The sequence below is a fragment of the Ctenopharyngodon idella genome, chromosome 12, assembly GCF_019924925.1.
Source record: "Ctenopharyngodon idella isolate HZGC_01 chromosome 12, HZGC01, whole genome shotgun sequence".
In the NCBI taxonomy this organism is placed as follows: domain Eukaryota; kingdom Metazoa; phylum Chordata; class Actinopteri; order Cypriniformes; family Xenocyprididae; genus Ctenopharyngodon; species Ctenopharyngodon idella.
The window spans coordinates 29,832,349-29,851,860 of record NC_067231.1 but is presented as its reverse complement, the minus strand read 5'-3'; the positions used below and the strand labels follow the sequence as shown (position 1 = coordinate 29,851,860).

At 38.8% G+C, this 19,512-nt stretch overlaps 1 protein-coding gene across 5 annotated transcripts in view; it reads left to right on the top strand.

Annotated features, from left to right (window-relative positions):
* Nucleotides 1-19,512, top strand: part of LOC127523941 (inactive ubiquitin carboxyl-terminal hydrolase 54-like) — a 36,957-nt gene that overhangs the window by 15,342 nt on the left and 2,103 nt on the right. The window contains exons 4-14 of one of the 5 annotated variants that reach the window (XM_051915158.1): nucleotides 1,008-1,121; nucleotides 1,211-1,293; nucleotides 7,302-7,410; nucleotides 10,847-10,993; nucleotides 11,949-12,098; nucleotides 12,191-12,362; nucleotides 13,721-13,897; nucleotides 14,043-14,658; nucleotides 15,001-15,128; nucleotides 15,246-15,404; nucleotides 16,699-16,818. In XM_051915158.1, coding sequence (XP_051771118.1) covers nucleotides 1,008-1,121; nucleotides 1,211-1,293; nucleotides 7,302-7,410; nucleotides 10,847-10,993; nucleotides 11,949-12,098; nucleotides 12,191-12,362; nucleotides 13,721-13,897; nucleotides 14,043-14,658; nucleotides 15,001-15,128; nucleotides 15,246-15,404; nucleotides 16,699-16,818 — 1,975 coding nt within the window. Of the gene's footprint in view, nucleotides 1-1,007; nucleotides 1,122-1,210; nucleotides 1,294-7,298; nucleotides 7,411-10,846; nucleotides 10,994-11,948; nucleotides 12,099-12,190; nucleotides 12,363-13,720; nucleotides 13,898-14,042; nucleotides 14,659-15,000; nucleotides 15,129-15,245; nucleotides 15,405-16,698; nucleotides 17,279-19,512 lie in introns of those variants that run through there. The other 4 variants (XM_051915157.1, XM_051915159.1, XM_051915161.1 and 1 more) reach the window with 4 other exon arrangements.

Sequence of the window (19,512 nt, the reverse complement as noted above, 5' to 3'; positions counted from 1 at the left end):
GAACAATGAAAATATAAAAATAAAAGCTGATTCTAAATATTAATAAAATCCTATAATAGTAAACAAATAACACAAAAATAAGTTTTAAAATAGTTATATTAAAAATGACTTAATGCAATATATGTGTATATTTTGTGTGTTTTTGAGAATAAAGTTCTCAAAACCACAAGCTAGCACTCAAAATATTTTTTTGAACACTGCTATTAGAATGTTTTGTTGATATAAACTAGGGAGTTTTCAAGTCATAGTTATATTTAGTGGTCATATTTTTGTACATTTCATTTTGTCACCTTTATTTCTCTCAGATCTGATTGCAAAAAAAAAAATGCATGTTGTTTTTTAATAGTTATGTATAAACATTTTTTTTGCCTTAAATAGATTCAGTGTTTCTTTGTTTCCTTAGTAACTGTAATTAACTACTTTTTCAGATTGGCAGCTTGAGTATAGGTTAATTGTTTTGAGGAAAATGGAGTAACATGTAGCTTCTCCAGCACTGGTAGTTATACGGGTGTTGCAGGCGTGGTCCGTGCTGTTAGTGAGATGAAAGGAAGGGAACGAGAGATTTGATGTATGGCCTTATTCACCTCTTTCACTTTCTCTCCCACTCCCTCGTTCACCCTGTATTCCTTTGTCAGGAACTTGCAGTGTGATCGATTGATTTTAAATTTGTTCAGCCAGGGAATAAAAAGGACTCTTATGAAAAATAGATGTGTTGTTCTCACTTGATCAGATTAACGTGAAGTGAGTGCTGACAGAGAAAAATGAATATAAGAGCCGGACCACACAACTCACTGTCTCTGATACACATACACAAACACCCGTTCAAAAATGCCTCACTGTTTAAATGCTGTAGGAATAGCCAACATGCTATATTGCACCGGCACTAAACATCTTGTTCCAGAATTGTTTATCAAAGCAGGATCAAATAAACAAGAAAGCCAATGTGAGCACACACAGACTCGCAGTTACTAGAAATGATCCAAATGCTCAGTGTTTGTTTGCTCTAGGAGAATCTCCTGATGCGGATCCACTTCCACATCTCGGATGAGACCAAGGAGGACATCTGCACGGCCAAGCACTGCATCCCACATCAGAAGTTTGCCATGACACTTTTCGAACAGGTTGGCGAGGGAAATTATCTGTTTCTTTATTTTACGTTTTATGTGGTTCCTAACATTTGTTCTATTTATGTGTTTCTTGTCTCTTCCAGTGTGTTTGCAATAATTGTGGAGCTACTTCGGATCCTCTCCCCTTCATTCAGATGGTGCACTACATCTCCACCACCTCTCTCTGGTAAGTGGAGGACCATGTTTTTCATACATAGTTTTTTTTTTTGCTCTTAGAAAGTATTCAGCTCTGTTCCAAAACGTAGTGAGATGACTCACTGCCTAGTCTCTACATAGACAGATGCTTTCTAAGTCAGCATCCTAAAACCCTTCAAAAGTGACTGACTTTACTTCAGTATTGTGACGTATTTCTGAGCGACACAAAATATTGAACTGAATTTTACCATACCTCCGCACCGTCTCTAGCTTGCATGCAGACTTATGGTTGGAGGGGAGTGGTTAAGGATGTTCTACCCAAGCCGTCAAACTGATGTCATCAAGAAAATGCCATTTCAGAGGGGAAGCAAATTTCCTAATTTTGACCAAAGTTTATGAAGATAAATTTTTATGTGGATTAACTTGCACTTTTAAGATAATTCATGACTAGTAATGTGCTCTAACAAAATAAATAGGATCAGTGTTGATTTCATGCAGACTGGAGCAACGTGAGGTCAACATGAAACGGAAGTTGCAATAGTCTTTTCTTCCCTATTGTGAAGTATATCCGAGTGAAACAGCTTCTCAAACAAGAAAAAATGTAGGGCTTGATTTGATTTTGTCCATTGGAAATTGATTGGATCATTGGATCGTGATCTAATGTGAGTGACAACTTACCCCGCCCTCACACCAGTAAACACGTCATCAGAGATGTGAAGAGATGTCGTTATAAGGGAAGTTCTTTTGATTAAAGATTATGAGGGCACATGAATTAAAAAAAAAAAATCATTTACAATAAATATGGCAATATTCCATTAAAAAACAAGAATTGTTCGTTTTGATTTCATGGTGATTTTAAGGCTGCACCAAAGCGTTTTTTCCGAGACTAGCATATTTTTCCATTTGTTTTCAATGGGAGCGCTGCATTTTTAAAACGGCAGAAGCGTAACCAGGTGCTGAGTGTCTACTTCACGCTAAAGCGCTGAGCGCTCAGCTTTTTTACCGGTTGCCGAGAGTGGAAGAATGTTCATCTTTGGGTAAAACGCAGCGCTCATCACCGTCACTTTGTACCCAGCCGTCCAATCACAGTGGAGGAGGAGCGGGGCAAATACAACACCGACCAACTGCCACATTCTGCTTGTACAATGTCAACAGATAACAACAACAAGCATAAAAATGGAACAAAATAATTTAAAACAAGAGCCAGAGCAAATACTTTACATGGTATCGACATTTTATATAGAAACAATTACAGAAACAAACTATCTGTGAAATGAAATACTAGTAACACTTCTGCGGATATTCCGTATCATAGCAAGCAAAGTGTCTCAACTTAAAAAAAAAAACGCTGCGCTGCCGAAGCGCGCTCAAGCACTCACAGCTAGGCATTTTCAGCAGAGCGCCTGGCTAAAAATGCTTTGGTGAACACGGCCTAAGTGTCTTACTCAAGATCCCAATGCTAATAGCACCCCTGTCAATCTGACAACCTTCAGTTGCCACCACAGATCTTGAATCATTTCACCGAACCGCCAACTGTTATGTCTTGCACTTCACTGTGTTTTGGTTCAGTTTTTCTTATGCTGCACAAATGATGGATGCTTTTGCAGTTGAGGGTGATCTATTGGGATTTAGTGGGGTGTGTGAGTGTGTGTACGCTGTTTAGTGCTGGAAATGGACAATTGTGGCTCTTTTGTCACTTTGATGTCGAGTGAGGGTTTCGATTTACACATCAGACTGGAAACTGAAGGTAAGGGAGCCTTCCACAGTGTTTATCGGGTAAGTGAGCCACCAGCTCCAGCTGAATGCTAAAGCTGACCTGCTAGGCTGGAATGAGGCTCTATATCACGGGTTATTAGCTGTCATTGTACATATCAGACCCGTGAGAGCCATCTGCTAGAGCTATGTACAGGAAATGTGCACTCTACAAACCCCTCCCTCATGTCCCATTCTCCCACTCTAGACTATAGATTGTTACACACACACATGCAACCTTCATCTGCCATATTTTACATCTTTTCATCTCTCTATCTATCTCCATTCCCCTGTATTCCCACATATAAATCCCACATACTGTATGTGCACACACCTACTCTTAACTCTTCCTGAAAACGTTCTTGCCTGCTATACAGTATTTCATTCTCAGAGATTCACAACCCATCTGATGTTTAGACCATGATAAGACCATTTCTCCAATGAGAAAGTGGACCACTGAGGACACAGATAGGACATTACCCATCACTCCCAGTGGAATCTTGTCCCCAGCCCACTCTATAGAACATCAGAATGAATCACTATCAGCATCTTGGCCATCTGAGGTTTCCAACACGATTCAGAATTTCACTTTCTTGTTTTATTATGCATTGCCAAATGATGGAATAGCCACTAAGGGCCTGATTTATTAAGACATAAAATAGGACACAAAATAATTTTTACACGCAAACATTTATAATGAGCTTAGTGTCTCATTTTGAGTCTTGTGTCTTGTTAAGTTTCTAAGCTGCTTTTGCCCAGCACAGTAGCTGTGTCCCAATTCAGATGCTGTATCCTTCGAAGGACTTCAAAGGCCACGCCTTCGAAGTCCGCGAAGGTCAGACCGAGCGTTGTTAAATGGGACGGTCTAGCCTATGGAGGATTGATCTTGTTGCCTAGCAACTGTGACAGCTGCCATTGACGAGCGGCAGTAGTATTTGTACTTGAGTTTTTTTAAAAGTTATATTCAACTTTTTGAAAACAAAACAGGGTTTGGCAACAAAATGGCTATTTCTCTCTCGAAAAAAAAATCCTGTTGTCACCGGAGCTCAATGAATTCTGGAGTAAGGAAGGCCGTGAAGGATCCATCTGTTGTATCCTTCATTGCCCAGGAAACAAAGGGTGCATTTGAGGCTGCATTTAAAAGAGCCTTCGAATTGGGACAGCCTTCGTTGCGCCGCTGTGATGCAATCAGCCTTCAAATGCAGCCTTTGAAGGATGCCGCCTCTGATTTGGGAGGCAGCTAATATCACTGAGCATGTAGGTCAGGGTCTTCAATGATACAGGAAGCACTTTTCTCAACACGAATCATGCGATGTTAGGTATTAAAATCACATGAAAGACACTCAAGGATCTGTTGCGATCAGAGCATATATTTCCCGGAGTGGAAAGTGCCTTTCTGAAGATTCTGCCACACTCGCTTAGTCCGCTCAGGGCCGTTCACTCAACCCAGAATGCCCTTTGTGATGTGCTGTTTCGAGAATATGTGAAATAAGCAATAGGTCTAAGGTCATGGAGTTCAGATATTGTTTTAATGAAGTGAGAACCTTATACATAAATGCACAGTAAACATCAAAGTTAAGAATAAAGAAGGAGAAGAAATTGTGTAGAAACTGAGTTAGCACAGATTAATTTTGTGATATACTAACAGCGAAGTTCTTTTGCGTTCTTTGCTTAGGGGTAAAAATAAGTTTGAAATAGCCTAACTTTGCAGTGATAACGAACATCCCGACGAGAGCTCCATTTAGATAAAGGTGTAAAGGTAGATAAAGGTTCCTCTCAATAACAAAATAAAGGTATAACAAAAACGCCAGCAGTGAGAAAACAGCAGTAAAGAAAGCAACTGATCATAGTGATGTGGATATATTTACACAAGCTCTGCAATTCGGCACTATCAAGTCACGTCACGTTTATTTATACCATTTTATACAATATTGATTTAAAGCCACAAATATCATAACTGTTATCTATAGGCATACTGTAATTGAGACATTTATCCAAGAAATTCATTACAAACAGAAAGAGCGCACTGGCATAGGGCGGAGTATTGAGCACACATGCTCTGCTTATGACAAGCTGGGGGAAAATAAACAGATCTTAAAAATTCTTCACTGATTTCTGTATCAGATATGAAAGCAACAATTCTCCAGGGTAGGGTTGCACCAGCCATTCATAAGTTTTTACTTGAATTGGAGCTTAAACTCCACACTTATATACTAGCTGGTTTGTAACTAACGCTATAATTTATTCAGTTCTTAAGGCAGAATGTAGCTGGTAGGTGGTAAGTGGTGAAGATAAGTTTCCATTAAATACGATACTGCTTAATCATGAATAAAATAACAGGTATTTTATATGTAAATAACATTCAGAAAATGTATTTGTAATTAAAAGGGATCAATAAATACTAATACAAAAAACATATGACTCATTTTATTTGACATGCACAACATGGGCCAGTGCACACAGAGGCATGCTGTTTAGGAGGGGTTTGTGTTGAAAAGCCGCTAACAAAATAATTATGCACATAATGTTCTCTCTCTTGAAATGTAATCTAGTGTAAATGTCAACATTATCATATATGTATAAAGGATTGAAGTCTGTTGGGTATAACAACAGCTTATTGATGCAATTTGATCAGTCTGCTGTTTTATTCCAACTGTTATTCCTGGTTGTGGGCTTGCATAAATATTTAGTCTCAAAAATATTTAGTAGTGCGCAAGTTGTAACTTAGTGCCCCTTTACATCAAAACTAGGCTAAGTTGTAACTTTCACACAGCTGGTGCAAATGGCCCCAGGTCTGAATGCACATGCAGAGTTTGCACTCTGAATGGCTAAATACTCATCAACCTTTACCATTTCACACACAGTTTGCTGGCTTTGTGTTGCACACATGCATAAACAAGCAGTCTCTGTCCTCTCTTGTGTTCACACAAACACACTCTCACTCCACAGTAAATCGTGTGCTTTGCCACATGGCCGTACGGCAATAAATTATAGTACATTGTGTTCCCTCACTTCTGGATGCAGGTACCCCGTGCAGCCTTGAATTCTCACACGACGGCTTTAATATGAATACACACACTCTCAGTGGGAAGCCACGTCCACATGCATACACAAACACACACCAGAAAACAAAGACTACGCAATATGCTCAAAATCCTAACTCAGTGTTTTTCATCCAGATACAAAGCTGTTAAACCAGGCTTGCACATATCTTTGAAAACAATGGAACTCGTAGGATTTATTTATTTCTCTCTTTGATGAAATGGATTGAATAGGTTTATCTGTACTGGAAGGCTGAAAGAACTGATGTACAGTTCTACACTATAAACCAGGCATCTACCTAGGCATGGTACGTTTGGGATTCTTTCTCCAAATGAAATGCATATTAAGCTTGTTATCATGTACATAATTTTCTGTATTTTCTATAACATCACACAGTTCGTAAATCCACCATAAATTGTGCAAATCGTCCATATTACCATCATGTGTCACCCTGCGAATGATAATATTCTTAAGATTTATGCCTGTGATAGCTTATATAGATGGATAAATATGCAGGGAACATGCAACAAAAGAAAAAAGATGATACCATCCACCCTCTTAACAGCATTATTAATGTGTTGAATATGTAATCTGAGATTATAAACACTGCATGCTAAACAATGTGAAGAGTGATTCAAGGTCAAAGTGGCTAGAGGAGTAAGTTTACCATGAAAAAGAACATATATAATGTAATTCTCAGTATGACCGTCATTTCCAAGTAAAGCACACTGAATAATGCTGAAAGTAAGACAGCAAGAGAAAGGGTAGACCTCTCTGTCTGATCTAAATTAGTGTCTGCGTATAGGTTGTATTTAGCCCTTAAGGGGCTGTCTCGGCACATTTCCTCCATGCGGACATGCTGACAGACAGTTCATGTGTGCAGATATGCTGCATGTCAAATGGATGCTATCACGCTTAGCTTAAGGAAACATTAGCCAGTAAAGTACGCCGATTTCTGTGCAGGCCTGCGGCTCTTGTCCTGATGGAGACCATGTGGAGATGGAACAGCGAACGAGTGCTGCTACATTAGTTTCTGATGTCTTCCAGGGAAAAGTGGTCTACTGACGATATATAACATCTATGTACTGTAGACTTTGTAAGGTTTTTGAGCAGCAGAAATAATGGTGTATGAATAACCCCAAATATTATTATTCTTATTATGTATGTAAAGTTATGTGTGCATGTCCCGTCAGTGGTGTTAACACTGGTGCTTGAGGACACATCTGTCTCTTATTCCCTCTGCTGCAGTAACCAAGCTGTGCGAATGCTGGAATGTAAGGAGAAGCCCACACCCGATATGTTTGGAGAGCTTCTCCGCAACGCCAGCACCATGGGTGACCTGCGAAACTGTCCGGTGAGTACACGTATACACACCTGTCTGCCTACTAATTATAGTCTACCTCAGCATTTTCCATTTGTTTTTCTGATAGTTTCATGGTATTTCATTTGAAGAATTTAAGTAATCAGTGATAGACTATCTACAAATCAGTGTTCAACACTTAAGAAAGTGAAACATGAGAAACGTGGTCAGTTGTATTGGTAACTCAAGGAACTGGGATGTCTAGAGTTGTGGCTGACCAGAGGAGATGAAGTCAACATCACAAGAAAACATAACAGAAACAAATGAAAATGCATGGCCTCTTAATGCTTTATTTTTGGTTTAAGTTTGGTTTAAGTTAAATTAAGTAAAATTTATTTTAATTTGCGAGAAGAAAGACACTGTGGAGAGCATATGGAGGACTAAAAGAAGGGTTGCCAGGTCTGCACAACAAACCCCAGCCAAATGCTGGTAAAAATGCTGGTAAAAATCTTGTTCCTGAGGGGGGTCGCTTTAACCCGCGGACTACCTGCGGCAACCATATAAAAGTAGGCCAATTCCCCAGGAAATCCACGGACTTGGCAACACTGACTAAGAATGACACTTGAAAATTATCAATGTATTAAAACAAACAAACAATGGACATAAACCATTAATAGTCATACTATAAAGTGTTTATTTAATTCATATTTTAAATTGTAGTGTAATAAAATTGTAAATAAATAAAATCACTTTTAGGTGTACATTTTAAAATGCTTTTCTTTGTTTTTCTTTTTTTCTCCCAATTGCTTTTCTTTATTGTTTTGTAAAATACTTTTCTTTATCCATTTGTCAACCAATTTAAAATTTCAAAAATTTTAAAGTTTTCAACCTTTTTTTTTTTTTTTTTTTTTAATTTTAAGAGACATCCCCACACCCACATTCCACTCAACATGCAATTTAAAATTTGCATTCATTAATTAAATAAACTGGTTTAAATGTCAATTTATTTTATCAATTAAAAAAATATTTATTAATTTATTATTTTATTTGATTACATTTTAAAACATGATTTAAATACCATATGTCTATTAATTAGTCAATTTAAAAAAATATTTATTTTCATTTTGTATGTTTAAATATAAAAAATTTATAGCGTATTTCTTTTTTCTATTTTTTAAGGTCAGCATAAAGCAGAAGTTGGGATAGTCTTTTCTTCCCTATTGGACATATGTCCGAATGAAACTGCTTCTCGAACGAGAAAAAAATGTTTTTTTTTTTTTTTCTTACTTTAAAGATTATGAGGGCACATGAATAAAAAATTAATTAAAAAAATCATGTCACGAACAAATCATTTATAATAAATACTGCAATATTCCATAAAAAAAAAGAATTGTTCATTTTGATTTAATGGTGTCTTTAAATGTCACTCCCAGTCCTCCCTTGACTTAAAATTAAGTCAAGCCTACTTTATTTCAATAATGTCATAGATTTTGATTTTGCATATTAACTTGATCTTCACCTAGAGTGCAATCGTTTCTCAAGCCACCCACACTCATTTATGCTCTGCTGTTCACATGGAACCATACAGACCGTCTGTTTTTCGCCTGAGAGGGTATTTTGCTCACTACTCTTATGTTCTCAACAGAAGACAGACCCCCAACACTCACACACACAGTCCTGCCCTATTACACACCAGCTGCTGATCAGCTCTTACCACACACTGCACCCTCACCCTGCCATAGGAGGCGGCTGATTTCATCATCCAAAACACACTCCAGCATCATTCAGCATGCTTACGGAGAAACCCATGTCAGCGGCTTTGGAGTCTGCTCCGTACCAAATCAGCAAAATGAGTCAAAATGAATTTGAGCTGAAATCCATGCCTTCATTTCCAATGATTTTCCGTTTGTTGATTCCCTGAAATGACTTTATTGAAATGCAGCTGAGATCACGGTAGTCTGTAACGTCACTGCTCTTTAGAAGCTTAGTCGTCTGGCCCTGAAAGCATGTGTTTGTCTGGATTCCCAGCGCTTGGCAGGACAGACTGTGGAGCTGAGGCTAACAATGATCTCTAATGGGACACTGTGTGCCTGTCCCAAAGCTCAGCAGTGCTGCCGCTGCTGGCTGTTCATTGGCTGCCTCGCTTGTGTGTTTGTCTGTGATGGACCGACTGAGGCAGAGAGAGAAAGAGAGAGAGAGGTTCTGAGAACTGGGCTCTTTGTCTAATCCCTTCCTGCCCAGGTCTGGTGCCAGCCTGGTGCCGCCCCGCTGCCCGCTCCACAAAGGCAGTGCCCAGCTAGGTTTTTGTACGTTAAAGGAAGAGGTCAGGCTGGCAGTGGTGCTCGTAGCCAGAGCTTTTCTCCATGCCTGTTTCCGTATACCGCTGCCAAAGCACTCGGCGGAGGGCAGTGACTCAAAGAGCATAGCTGGAACATTGGGTGCTGAACATAAGGCCCTGCTGGACCATGTTGCACTGTTTGAAGCGCTCCTTTCATCTCTCCTTCACCTTTTCTCTCTCACACACACATGCACATGTGATCGAGATTAAGGCTGCATGATATATCGAAATAAAATCAATATCACGATATGGCTAGAGTGATTATCAGATCAGGCAGGCTGCGATTTAATTAAGTAAATGTATGTGCTACCGGTTTTAGAGTGAAGCATTTACACACATCTAGGCAAGGAAATTTTATTTGTATAGCACATTTCATACACAATGGTAATTCAAAGTACTTTACACAAAGAGGAAACAAATACATAAGAATAAAAATGGAATGCATAAGAAATAAAAATAAATTTTAAAACGCTTTGAGCTGCACGCATGTAAATGAACATACAATACCTTCACTCTGAAACCGGCAGCATATTTATTTATTTGACAGCAACCCATAAAAATAAAAGCTTGATGGTATAGCATTTGAAAATGAAGAAATTAAGACATAAATATTAGTATTGTAATTTTACAGTAAATTCAAATTGTAACTCGATTTGCAGTATTATTACAATATTTTTCTTAGGTTTTTTAAATATATTTAATAATAATCAGCATAAAAGCATAATAATTATTATTATTGTTTTATAGTCATGTGGAATTGGTCAAAACAGTGTGAATGTGGCCTATGAAAATTCAAGTAGAAAAAGATTTTTTTTTTTTTTTTTTAACTCTTTTTTTGATTGGTGGTTATTGTAAAGATTAACCCCAAGTATGAACACCAATATTTTTCAAATTGTTCCACTCTGAAAGGATTTCGCACTTAAAAGTCTTCATAGTAAAAAGTAATTTTTCGGCTTTTTTTATGCATATGCACTCCCCAACAAAATCACCCCAATCATTTTAGAATTAATACTGCAGTTCTTTATAAATAGAGCTATTCAAATAATCTTGGTGAAACTTCCTGTATTTTTTCATATTGCAATATATATCACATAAAAATCCTTTAATATCAGCCCTAATCAAGATGCCCTCTTTTTTGTCTCATCATTTCAGAGTAACTGTGGCGAAATGTTGCGGATTCGGCGGGTTCTGATGAACTGCCCGGAGATCATCAGCATCGGCCTGGTGTGGGACTCAGACCACTCTGATTTGGCTGAAGACGTCATCCACAGCCTGGGCACGTGCCTGCGGTTGGGTGATGTAAGACTCAAGCATGCACGGACAACACACTATTGCTGTTCCTTTTTGTCACCACCTCAACGCAGTAACCTTGAGCTTCCAGCTCCCCCTCTCTTATGCACAGTCTAGGACAAAAGGAGGAAACACAGTGTACTCTTTGTCACATTCAATATCTCCACAGCCACACTAGTGTAACAGCCTTCTCACGTACTTCACACCAGGGTTGTGTGCCATTCTGAATTGAATCTGTGTCATATTTATTAATGTAGCACACAGGATGCAGAATTTGAATTTAAGTGAATAAAGAATAAATGGATTAATGCATATGTGGTGAGTAATGGCTGCCTAAAATTCAGCTTTTCCATCACAGGAATAAATTACATTTTAAAATATATTAAAATATAAAACAAGTATAATCATATTTCAAAATATTACACTTTAGAGCAAATAAATGCAGCCTTGGTGAGCATAAGAGACTTTCAAAACTTCTTTAAAAATAATCAGTCATTTTGAAGTTATATAATAATAATATTATACATGTAGATTATATGTACACATTAATGATATATATTTTTAAATATAATATTAAAAGCCATCATCATCATCATAATCTTTTTATTATTATTATATATATATATATATTATACATGTATAATATAATAATTAATGTTGTTATTATATAGATATTATTACATTTAATAAATTGTTATTCCTATTATGAATAAGAACACTTCATTTACCAAAATGTTATTGACTCAATAAATGTACATTTTGATACGACTGTTTATTTTTATAAGGTTGCATTTTGTATATACTGTATGTAATATATTAATTTAACTGTTAATTTTATTGTCTTATGATTCAAAACACGCTCTGCCAATGCTGACGAGTCAATATTTAGAATGATTTAACTCCTTGCTACCATTATGGCAAACTCTAAATCTGATTGGTCTCTCTTTATGTGCCTGCCCTCCAGCTGTTCTACCGTGTGACGGATGAGCGGGCCAAGCAATCAGAGCTCTACCTTGTGGGCATGGTTTGCTACTACGGCAAGCATTACTCTACCTTCTTCTTCCAGACCAAGATACGCAAGTGGATGTATTTCGATGACGCACATGTGAAGGAGGTAATGACACATCTATCTCGAGCAGCTGATTCTAGTGTTTCTAATTGTGAATGAAGTCTGTGGTTAACTCTGGATGTGCTAAACTGTCACAGATTGGACCCAAATGGAAGGATGTGGTGTCGAGATGTATAAAAGGCCACTACCAGCCACTCCTGCTGCTGTATGCTGACCCACGAGGGACGCCCGTGTCATCGCAGGACATGCTGGCAGCGCAGTTAGACCTGCATCACAGCAGCAAGGCTGGCTATGACAGCGAAGACTCCGGTGAGACTAAAAGGAAGTGAGAGGTGGGACGGAGAGGTAGTGGGTTAAACAAAAGAAACAATACTTATGATCTCTAATTCTCAGAATCAGACAAAGCAATATACACTCAAAAATTTAAAATTCAGTCATTCCAAACCCATATGACTAAAAAAAACGGTGCACATTTTGAAGAATGTGGTCACTTTTTCATGCAATTGCAATGAATAGCTACTAAAGCTTATAAAGGAGTTAAAAGCATCATAAAAGTGGTCCATATGACTCATGTTCTATTTTTTAATTCTTCTGAAACCATATAATAGCTTTATAAACAGAACATTTATTTATTTATTTTTTTTTTTTTTTTACTTTATTTACTAAAAATCTTGACAGCTGTTTTAGCTGTCGTTGGAACATTCATGAGAGATGTAGTGATGCCTGAATGAATATTTATTTTGAATCAGATCTTTTTACTGAATCATTTGACCTGGTTCACAAAAACTGATCTGAATGATTCTTTCATGTATTGGCCTGATCTGGTTAATGGGTTCACAACTTTGTTTCACAAATCACTGACTCAGTGATTCAGTTACAATGTTTCTTGAGTTAACAGCTCAATGGAGGGGAAGGTTTTCAGTGAATAACAACTTAAATTTTGTTCTGTCACTCACACAAAGGTATGATATGACTTGACTCCAAAGCCTCCCATTGTCCACAACAATATTTATAGACCATGACTTTTAATTTTTTTCATTATTTACTGTATAGCCTAAGGATTAAGAATGAGGATTTTTAAAACAGTTTTTTTTACTTTCAGTATTTTTTTAATAACACAATTTCTGTGTTATGACTTTTTGGGGTCTAGAAATCACACTTTTTTAAATTAGGCTTTTTCATATTTACAGGTGTTTTAAGACAGTTGTTCAAAAAGAAAAACTGTTGTTTAGGGGGTGAATTAAATCTTAATTTTTACTTGTTTTACCATATTTTATTCCTTGTTTTGTCTTATTTTAAAACAATTTAAGGCCCCCTTGAATGTTTGCTGAGGCCCCCTAGTGGGCCCCGGCCCCCTGGTTGAGAACCATTGTTTTAGAAGACTTGGAATATAGTGCACAAATCATATGGACCACAGTCTTTGAAGTCTGAAAGCTTCAGTCTGTATTTGCTGTCATTTGCATTGAAAAGTATAATCATACATTGAATTTTCTTCTTTTGTGAAAGGTTTGGAATGACATGAGGATAAGTAAATGATGACAAAATTTTCATTTTTGGGCGAACTATCCCTTTAAGATCTGACCTTTTGAGCAGTTGCAGTTAGATAGCTGAAGCTAACTTTCTCTTTTTCTAAATGCCCTCTCTGCTGTTGTTGTTATTGTCATCAGGGAGGGAGCCCTCAATTTCAAGTGACACACGCACAGACTCTTCCACAGACAGCTGCAGCTACAAGCACTCTCGATCACACCATGAGTCCATGGCCTCCCATTTCTCTTCTGACTCTCAGGGAACTGTGGTGTGTAATCAGGACAGCAGCGGTTCCCAGAACAGCATGGACACTGCAGGTACATTAACACAAACATGCTCTCTAATATAAATGCCACCAGCAAATTGTCATGCTAAATCCAACTGAGAAGGCACATGCCTTGTCAAATATGTAATATTTGTAACTTTGATTAAGTTAGAATTGTAAAAGTCTGTTTTTTTTAGGGGAGGTTCTTAAAGACCAGGCCACTCCCCTTTGTACGCCAAGAACCTCTTCTACTGGCCATCTGCAGGATTATAAAGAGACTGTGAATATGATCCACAGCAGACCCCTCTCATCGTCCTCTAGTTCAGGGGTGGGTGGCTCGGAGGCTGGTGCGCGGTCCAGGGACTGGGAAGACGAGAGCACCAGCAGTGAGTCCAAGTCCAGCTCCAGTGGAGGGCGCTATCGGCCCACTTGGAGACCCAGGAGAGAGGCCTTGAACATTGACAGCATCTTCAGCCGGGAAAGGCATCGGCCGGCTGGCTACGCCACGCTCGGGCCCTCCCCGCTGCCGGAAGACCCGATGTCACCAGTGCACAGCGAGCTGGTCTCAGGAGCTGCTGCGGAGGGGTCAAACATTCCAGCAGCAGAGACAGGGGGCATGGGCGATGGCTCAGGGGGTGTGTCAGAGACAGCAGTGGAGCATCTACCGATCCCACCACCTTTAAGAGGCGTAGAACAGCAGCCTCGGCTGATCCAGAGGATGGAGAGTGGCTACGAAAGTAGTGAGAGGAACAGCAACAGCCCCATCAGCATGGACATGCCCCTCAGCGACAACCAGAGCACCAGTGCTCACAGGTAACACAGCAACTCGCCCAAACTAACTAGCAATAAATCAATAAAAATATATATATTGAATACAAATATTTTTTTCAAATAAATGCTGTTCTTTTACATTTCTATTCATCAAAGAATCCTGAAAAACAATTTTATATGCACTTAGAATTATGTGATGGTATTATTTCAATATTCACACTGTTGGTTAATTGTGTATTGCCAACACAATATCGAATAAGTCTAAAAATAACCATAAGCCTTGTAGTACAGGCCTTCACAAACACAAACAGATATACTACATAGACACTTAGACTGACTCTCATGATGTTTAAGTGTCATGACATCTGCTCTCCTCCACCTCAGGGACAGCAGCAGTAAGAGACCAGTAACTTCTGGGCCCTCCTGGCGCACAGTGCCCAAGTCCAAAAGCAGCAGTGCCATCCTTCAAGACCTCAAATCACCCACCTGGAGTAGCCCTCCACTGAGTTTGGGTGAGTCACCGCCAGTCTTTGCCTATGTGCATTAACCCACTATTGCTACAAGGTGTTCATGTCAACTTGGACATGAATATTACTGTTACTTATTTATGTGTTTGCGTATGTGTGTAGGAGAGGGGCGCAGCGAGCTGGATGAATTGCAGGAGGAAGTTGCTCGCAGGGCCAGGCAGCAAGAGCTCCAGAGGAAGAAGGAGAAGGAGAGAGAAGCAGCACAGGGCTTCAACCCCAGACCTAGCAAGTTCATGGACCTGGACGAACTTCAGCACCAGGGTAAATGCCACACAAGGTCAAACAGTCAGAAACCAAATGAAAAGAGGTAGAATTTGTGTTTAAAGAGAGAGCTGATAGAGCCACAGCTTTGCATTATGAGCAATCCCTTGTGCAAAAGACAGCTTAAACCAGCCTGAAGTGGTTAACTGGTCTCCCAGCTTGGCTAAGCTGGTTAGAATGATGTGTTTAGCTGGTTTTTTAGGGATGCACAATATATTGGTACCATATTGGTCATCCGTTGATCTTAAAGATTTTTAATTGATATTTTCAATGCTGAACAAGCTGTTAAGGCTGGTCAGTTTTGATGGATCTGGGAGGTTGGCTACTTTTCACCTGACTGAACAGCTAAACCAAATTAACACCAGATTTGCCATGCAGGGAGACCAGCTAGACCAATTTGACACCAACTTGGCCATATACTGGGAGACCAGCAAACAAGTATAAACCAGCTAAGATTAGCAAACCACTTTTGGCTGGTTTCTAGGGATGCACAATATTGATTATCGGTTGATATTAGAGATTTTTTTTATGTTGATTTTTTATTTTATTGTTCTAAGAGCAGCAAATGACTTTAGACTGGTTTCTAGGGATGCACAATACATGGGTACCATATTAATTATCGGTTGAAATTAGAGATTTTTTTAATTTATCATTTTCATGGCTGGCTAAGCTGTTTTGGCTGGTCTGTTTTGATGGTTCTAGAGGGTTTTGCCCACTTTTTACCTGATCAGGCTGACCGACCAGCTAAACCAGTTTAACACCAGATTAGCCATGCTGGGAGGCCAGCTAGACCAGTTTAAACCAGCTAAGATCAGCAAACCACTTTAGGCCGGTTCAAACTTTTTCCTCAGCAGGGATATTTTAGAAGTAAAAGTTTACCTTTTACTCTCTTCTAACTCTACATCTAAATGTCTTAGGATCTTTAAATGATAAAATAATTGAAATATCACTGTAATGAATGGTATAGATGAGAGCCATAGCATCATAAAAATGCACCAGTACACTCTACAGCATTCTTTTTAATCAATTAAAATCTATATTTTTAATCTTAAATCAGCATTTTCCCTAGTCAATGTGCATGGTGTGTGTACTTGTCTAATTGTGTTTATGAGTTTTGCTGGTGGCAGTCATTAGACTGTGTGCGCTTGTGTGTCAGTTGACGTCTCCATCCCCTATAAGCTGTGCAAAATTTGTGAGTGGCGTGTTCCCGGGAACACACGGGGGCTCCTGTGAGCAGTGTTTGTGCGTGTATGAGCGTGTTCTCAGAGGCCTGGCCTTGGTGTGTTAATTGCAGGGAAGGGGGGCAGTTTTGAGCACTGCCTGGCGGAGGCTGACTCTCTCTTAGAGCAGTCGCTGCGCCTGGAGCAAGCTGGGGACACAGCTACAGCCCTGGCGCTCTCCCACCATGCTGTGTGTAAGTAATTCTAACCTGCCTCTGCTTGCTACGCCCAACTCCTACGCTATCTGCTCGGGTAATCGTCACTTACCCAATATATGCACTTTCTAGGTCCATTTTGTAAGAAAGCAGCTCCCAAAACATTCATATTCTTGCAACACGACACAAATACACTGCCTTCCCTTCCTGCAGCACCCTGTGTGTGTTTGCTTCTGTTTGTCTCTCTGTGTGCTTGTTCTTCTCGCTTATGTGTGTGGCATATTATTTGTCATCATCCAATCCTTCCTCTAGGGATGCACTATATATAGGTACTCTATCAGTTAATATTAGAGAATTTCGTATTGATCTTTTTGGTGAAATTGTCCATGCTTATTTTTATATTTAGATTACATCTACACTACCGGTCAAAAGTTTTTGGATGGTAAGATTATTTAATGCTTTTAAAAGAAGTCTATTCTGCTCACCAAGGCTTCATTTATTTGATCCAAATACAGCAAAAACAGTATTATTGTGAAATATTTTTACAATTTAAAATAATTCATCAAATAATCCTGAAAAAATTTTGTACACAACTGTTTTCAACATTGATAATAATATTGAATGTTTCTTGAGCAGCAAATCAGCATATTATAATGATTTCTGAAGGATCATATGACACTGAAGACTGGAGTAATGATGCTGAAAATTCAGCTTTGCATCACAGGAATAAATTGCATTTTAAAATATATTCAAATAGAAAACAATTATTTTAAATTGTAAAACTATTTCATAATGTTACTGTTTTTGCTGTATTTTGGATTAAATAAATGAAGCCTTGGTGAGCAGAAGAGAGAAGAATATTCGGCTTGTCTGTATTGAACAGTAGTTTTTTATTTAAAATTTAATTTTTTTTAAACATTTCTATTTAAAAATAAAATGTATTTATTTATATTAATTGTTTTATATGCATTTTATAATTTTTACTTTTACATTTTTCTATTTGTTATTTTAATTTAATACATGGTGCATCCCTGTTTTTGTTCACTTAGTGCTGTGATCTGAGTCACCTTTTGGACAGATTTTCACAATCTGATTGGATGACTGGGCATGTGGCTCTGCCTGTTGATTGTTAATACCGCTAATAGTGGCGTGCTATTGAAAAGCGCTTGGCTTTTGCCATTTGAGAGCCCTGATCTTGTGCCAGACAGAGGCTGGAACCATTTTAATCTTTTTTTTTTTTTTTTTTTTTGTGAACATTTTATTCTGTGCGTGAGCCCTTCATTGGATCACCATTTGAATGAGCCTTACCCACAGCCACACGCTAACAGAGCTGAAATCCGTTCTGGATTCACCATCATATACATTCCCGACCCCTATAAATCCCTTTTGGTGGAAGGATTGGATTGTGATTCTGCTAAGCTGTTGTGTGTGGATACTGCCACACAATCCTGTCTAAATCTCTCAGCACTCTTCAAATTAAAACAAAAAAGGTGGCTGTGTATCTCGCGCTTACCTGGAATACAAAGTTTTTGTCCGAAAGCGCTGGCATACCTGCTTGAATGATTAATGAGCAGAGGACAATTTCAGCAATGCAAAACTCTCCACAAAGCTATTTATACCGCTCGCAAACCACTATCCAGGTCGGGCAAAACCCTCCATCTCTGTCTCGCTTTGCTCACGGTGTGTGCGTATATGTGCGTGCATGTCTGTATGTGTGCGACACAACACTAATATATATAAAGGGAAGACAGCTTTTGTAAATATTTCCACTCTTCAGATCCCTGTAGCCCTTTCACTGTCTCGTCGAGACACATCTGATTTGGCCCAAAGCGCATATAGGCCTCTAAGATCCAGTGGCAAGCCTATAAGGTCATGCCTTCACTATAGAAAAAAAATAGTTTCCTCTTCCTCTGGCCAAATGAAAGCAACATTTGCCACAACCCTACAATCCATCATTGGTTTTGTGTGTCAGCGTTTGTATGTCTGTCCTGGCTGTCGCTCCTGCTTCTTGTGTCTTCAGTCTGTGGTGTGCCGTCCTAAACCTAGCCCCTTTGCATCTCCAGAATGCCGTCAGCTCCCTTTCAAACCCATTGAAAGCGATGCACGTCATCGGCAGTTAAAGCTAGCTCAGGCGCAGCTGGTGTTGACAGCAGTAAATGTTCTGAAAATAGCTTTTTTATGATAGGCAGAATTAATGCTAAACCAGACTTAAATGAAACAGGTTCAAGAAACCATGGCAACACTAACCTCCCATGCGGTTTTCCATGTTACAGCCCAGACGGGAGAGCAACCAAATCAACTGTTTCCTAATGCAAACTCATTTTGGAAAGGCAATTAACAGTTATCAGTGTAAAGGATCTCAACATGTTGTTTAGTACACATTGTGAATGAGGCTTAAAAGCTCAACCACAGTCGTTGGTTTCTCTCTTGTCTTTCAGCAGAGCAGCCCAGGCTTCTCCATAATATGATCTTTCTGAACTCTGTTTATGTCACTCATTATGGATGGGTATGTTCAGTACAAAAACTGCAGGCAATGTTTTTAAAATGAAAATGTGAAATTGATGAAACTCGGGGCGTCATGCACCTAGTTTTTTGAGCGTTCTGGAACTACAGTACAGGCAACAGCTTCTGTTTAATGTGCAAAGAGGCCTGGTTCAAATTCCTACATAATATACAATTTTTGTTTTAATAAACCAAGCGAAAGTTCAATTGAACTTCTCAGCCAGCAATCAC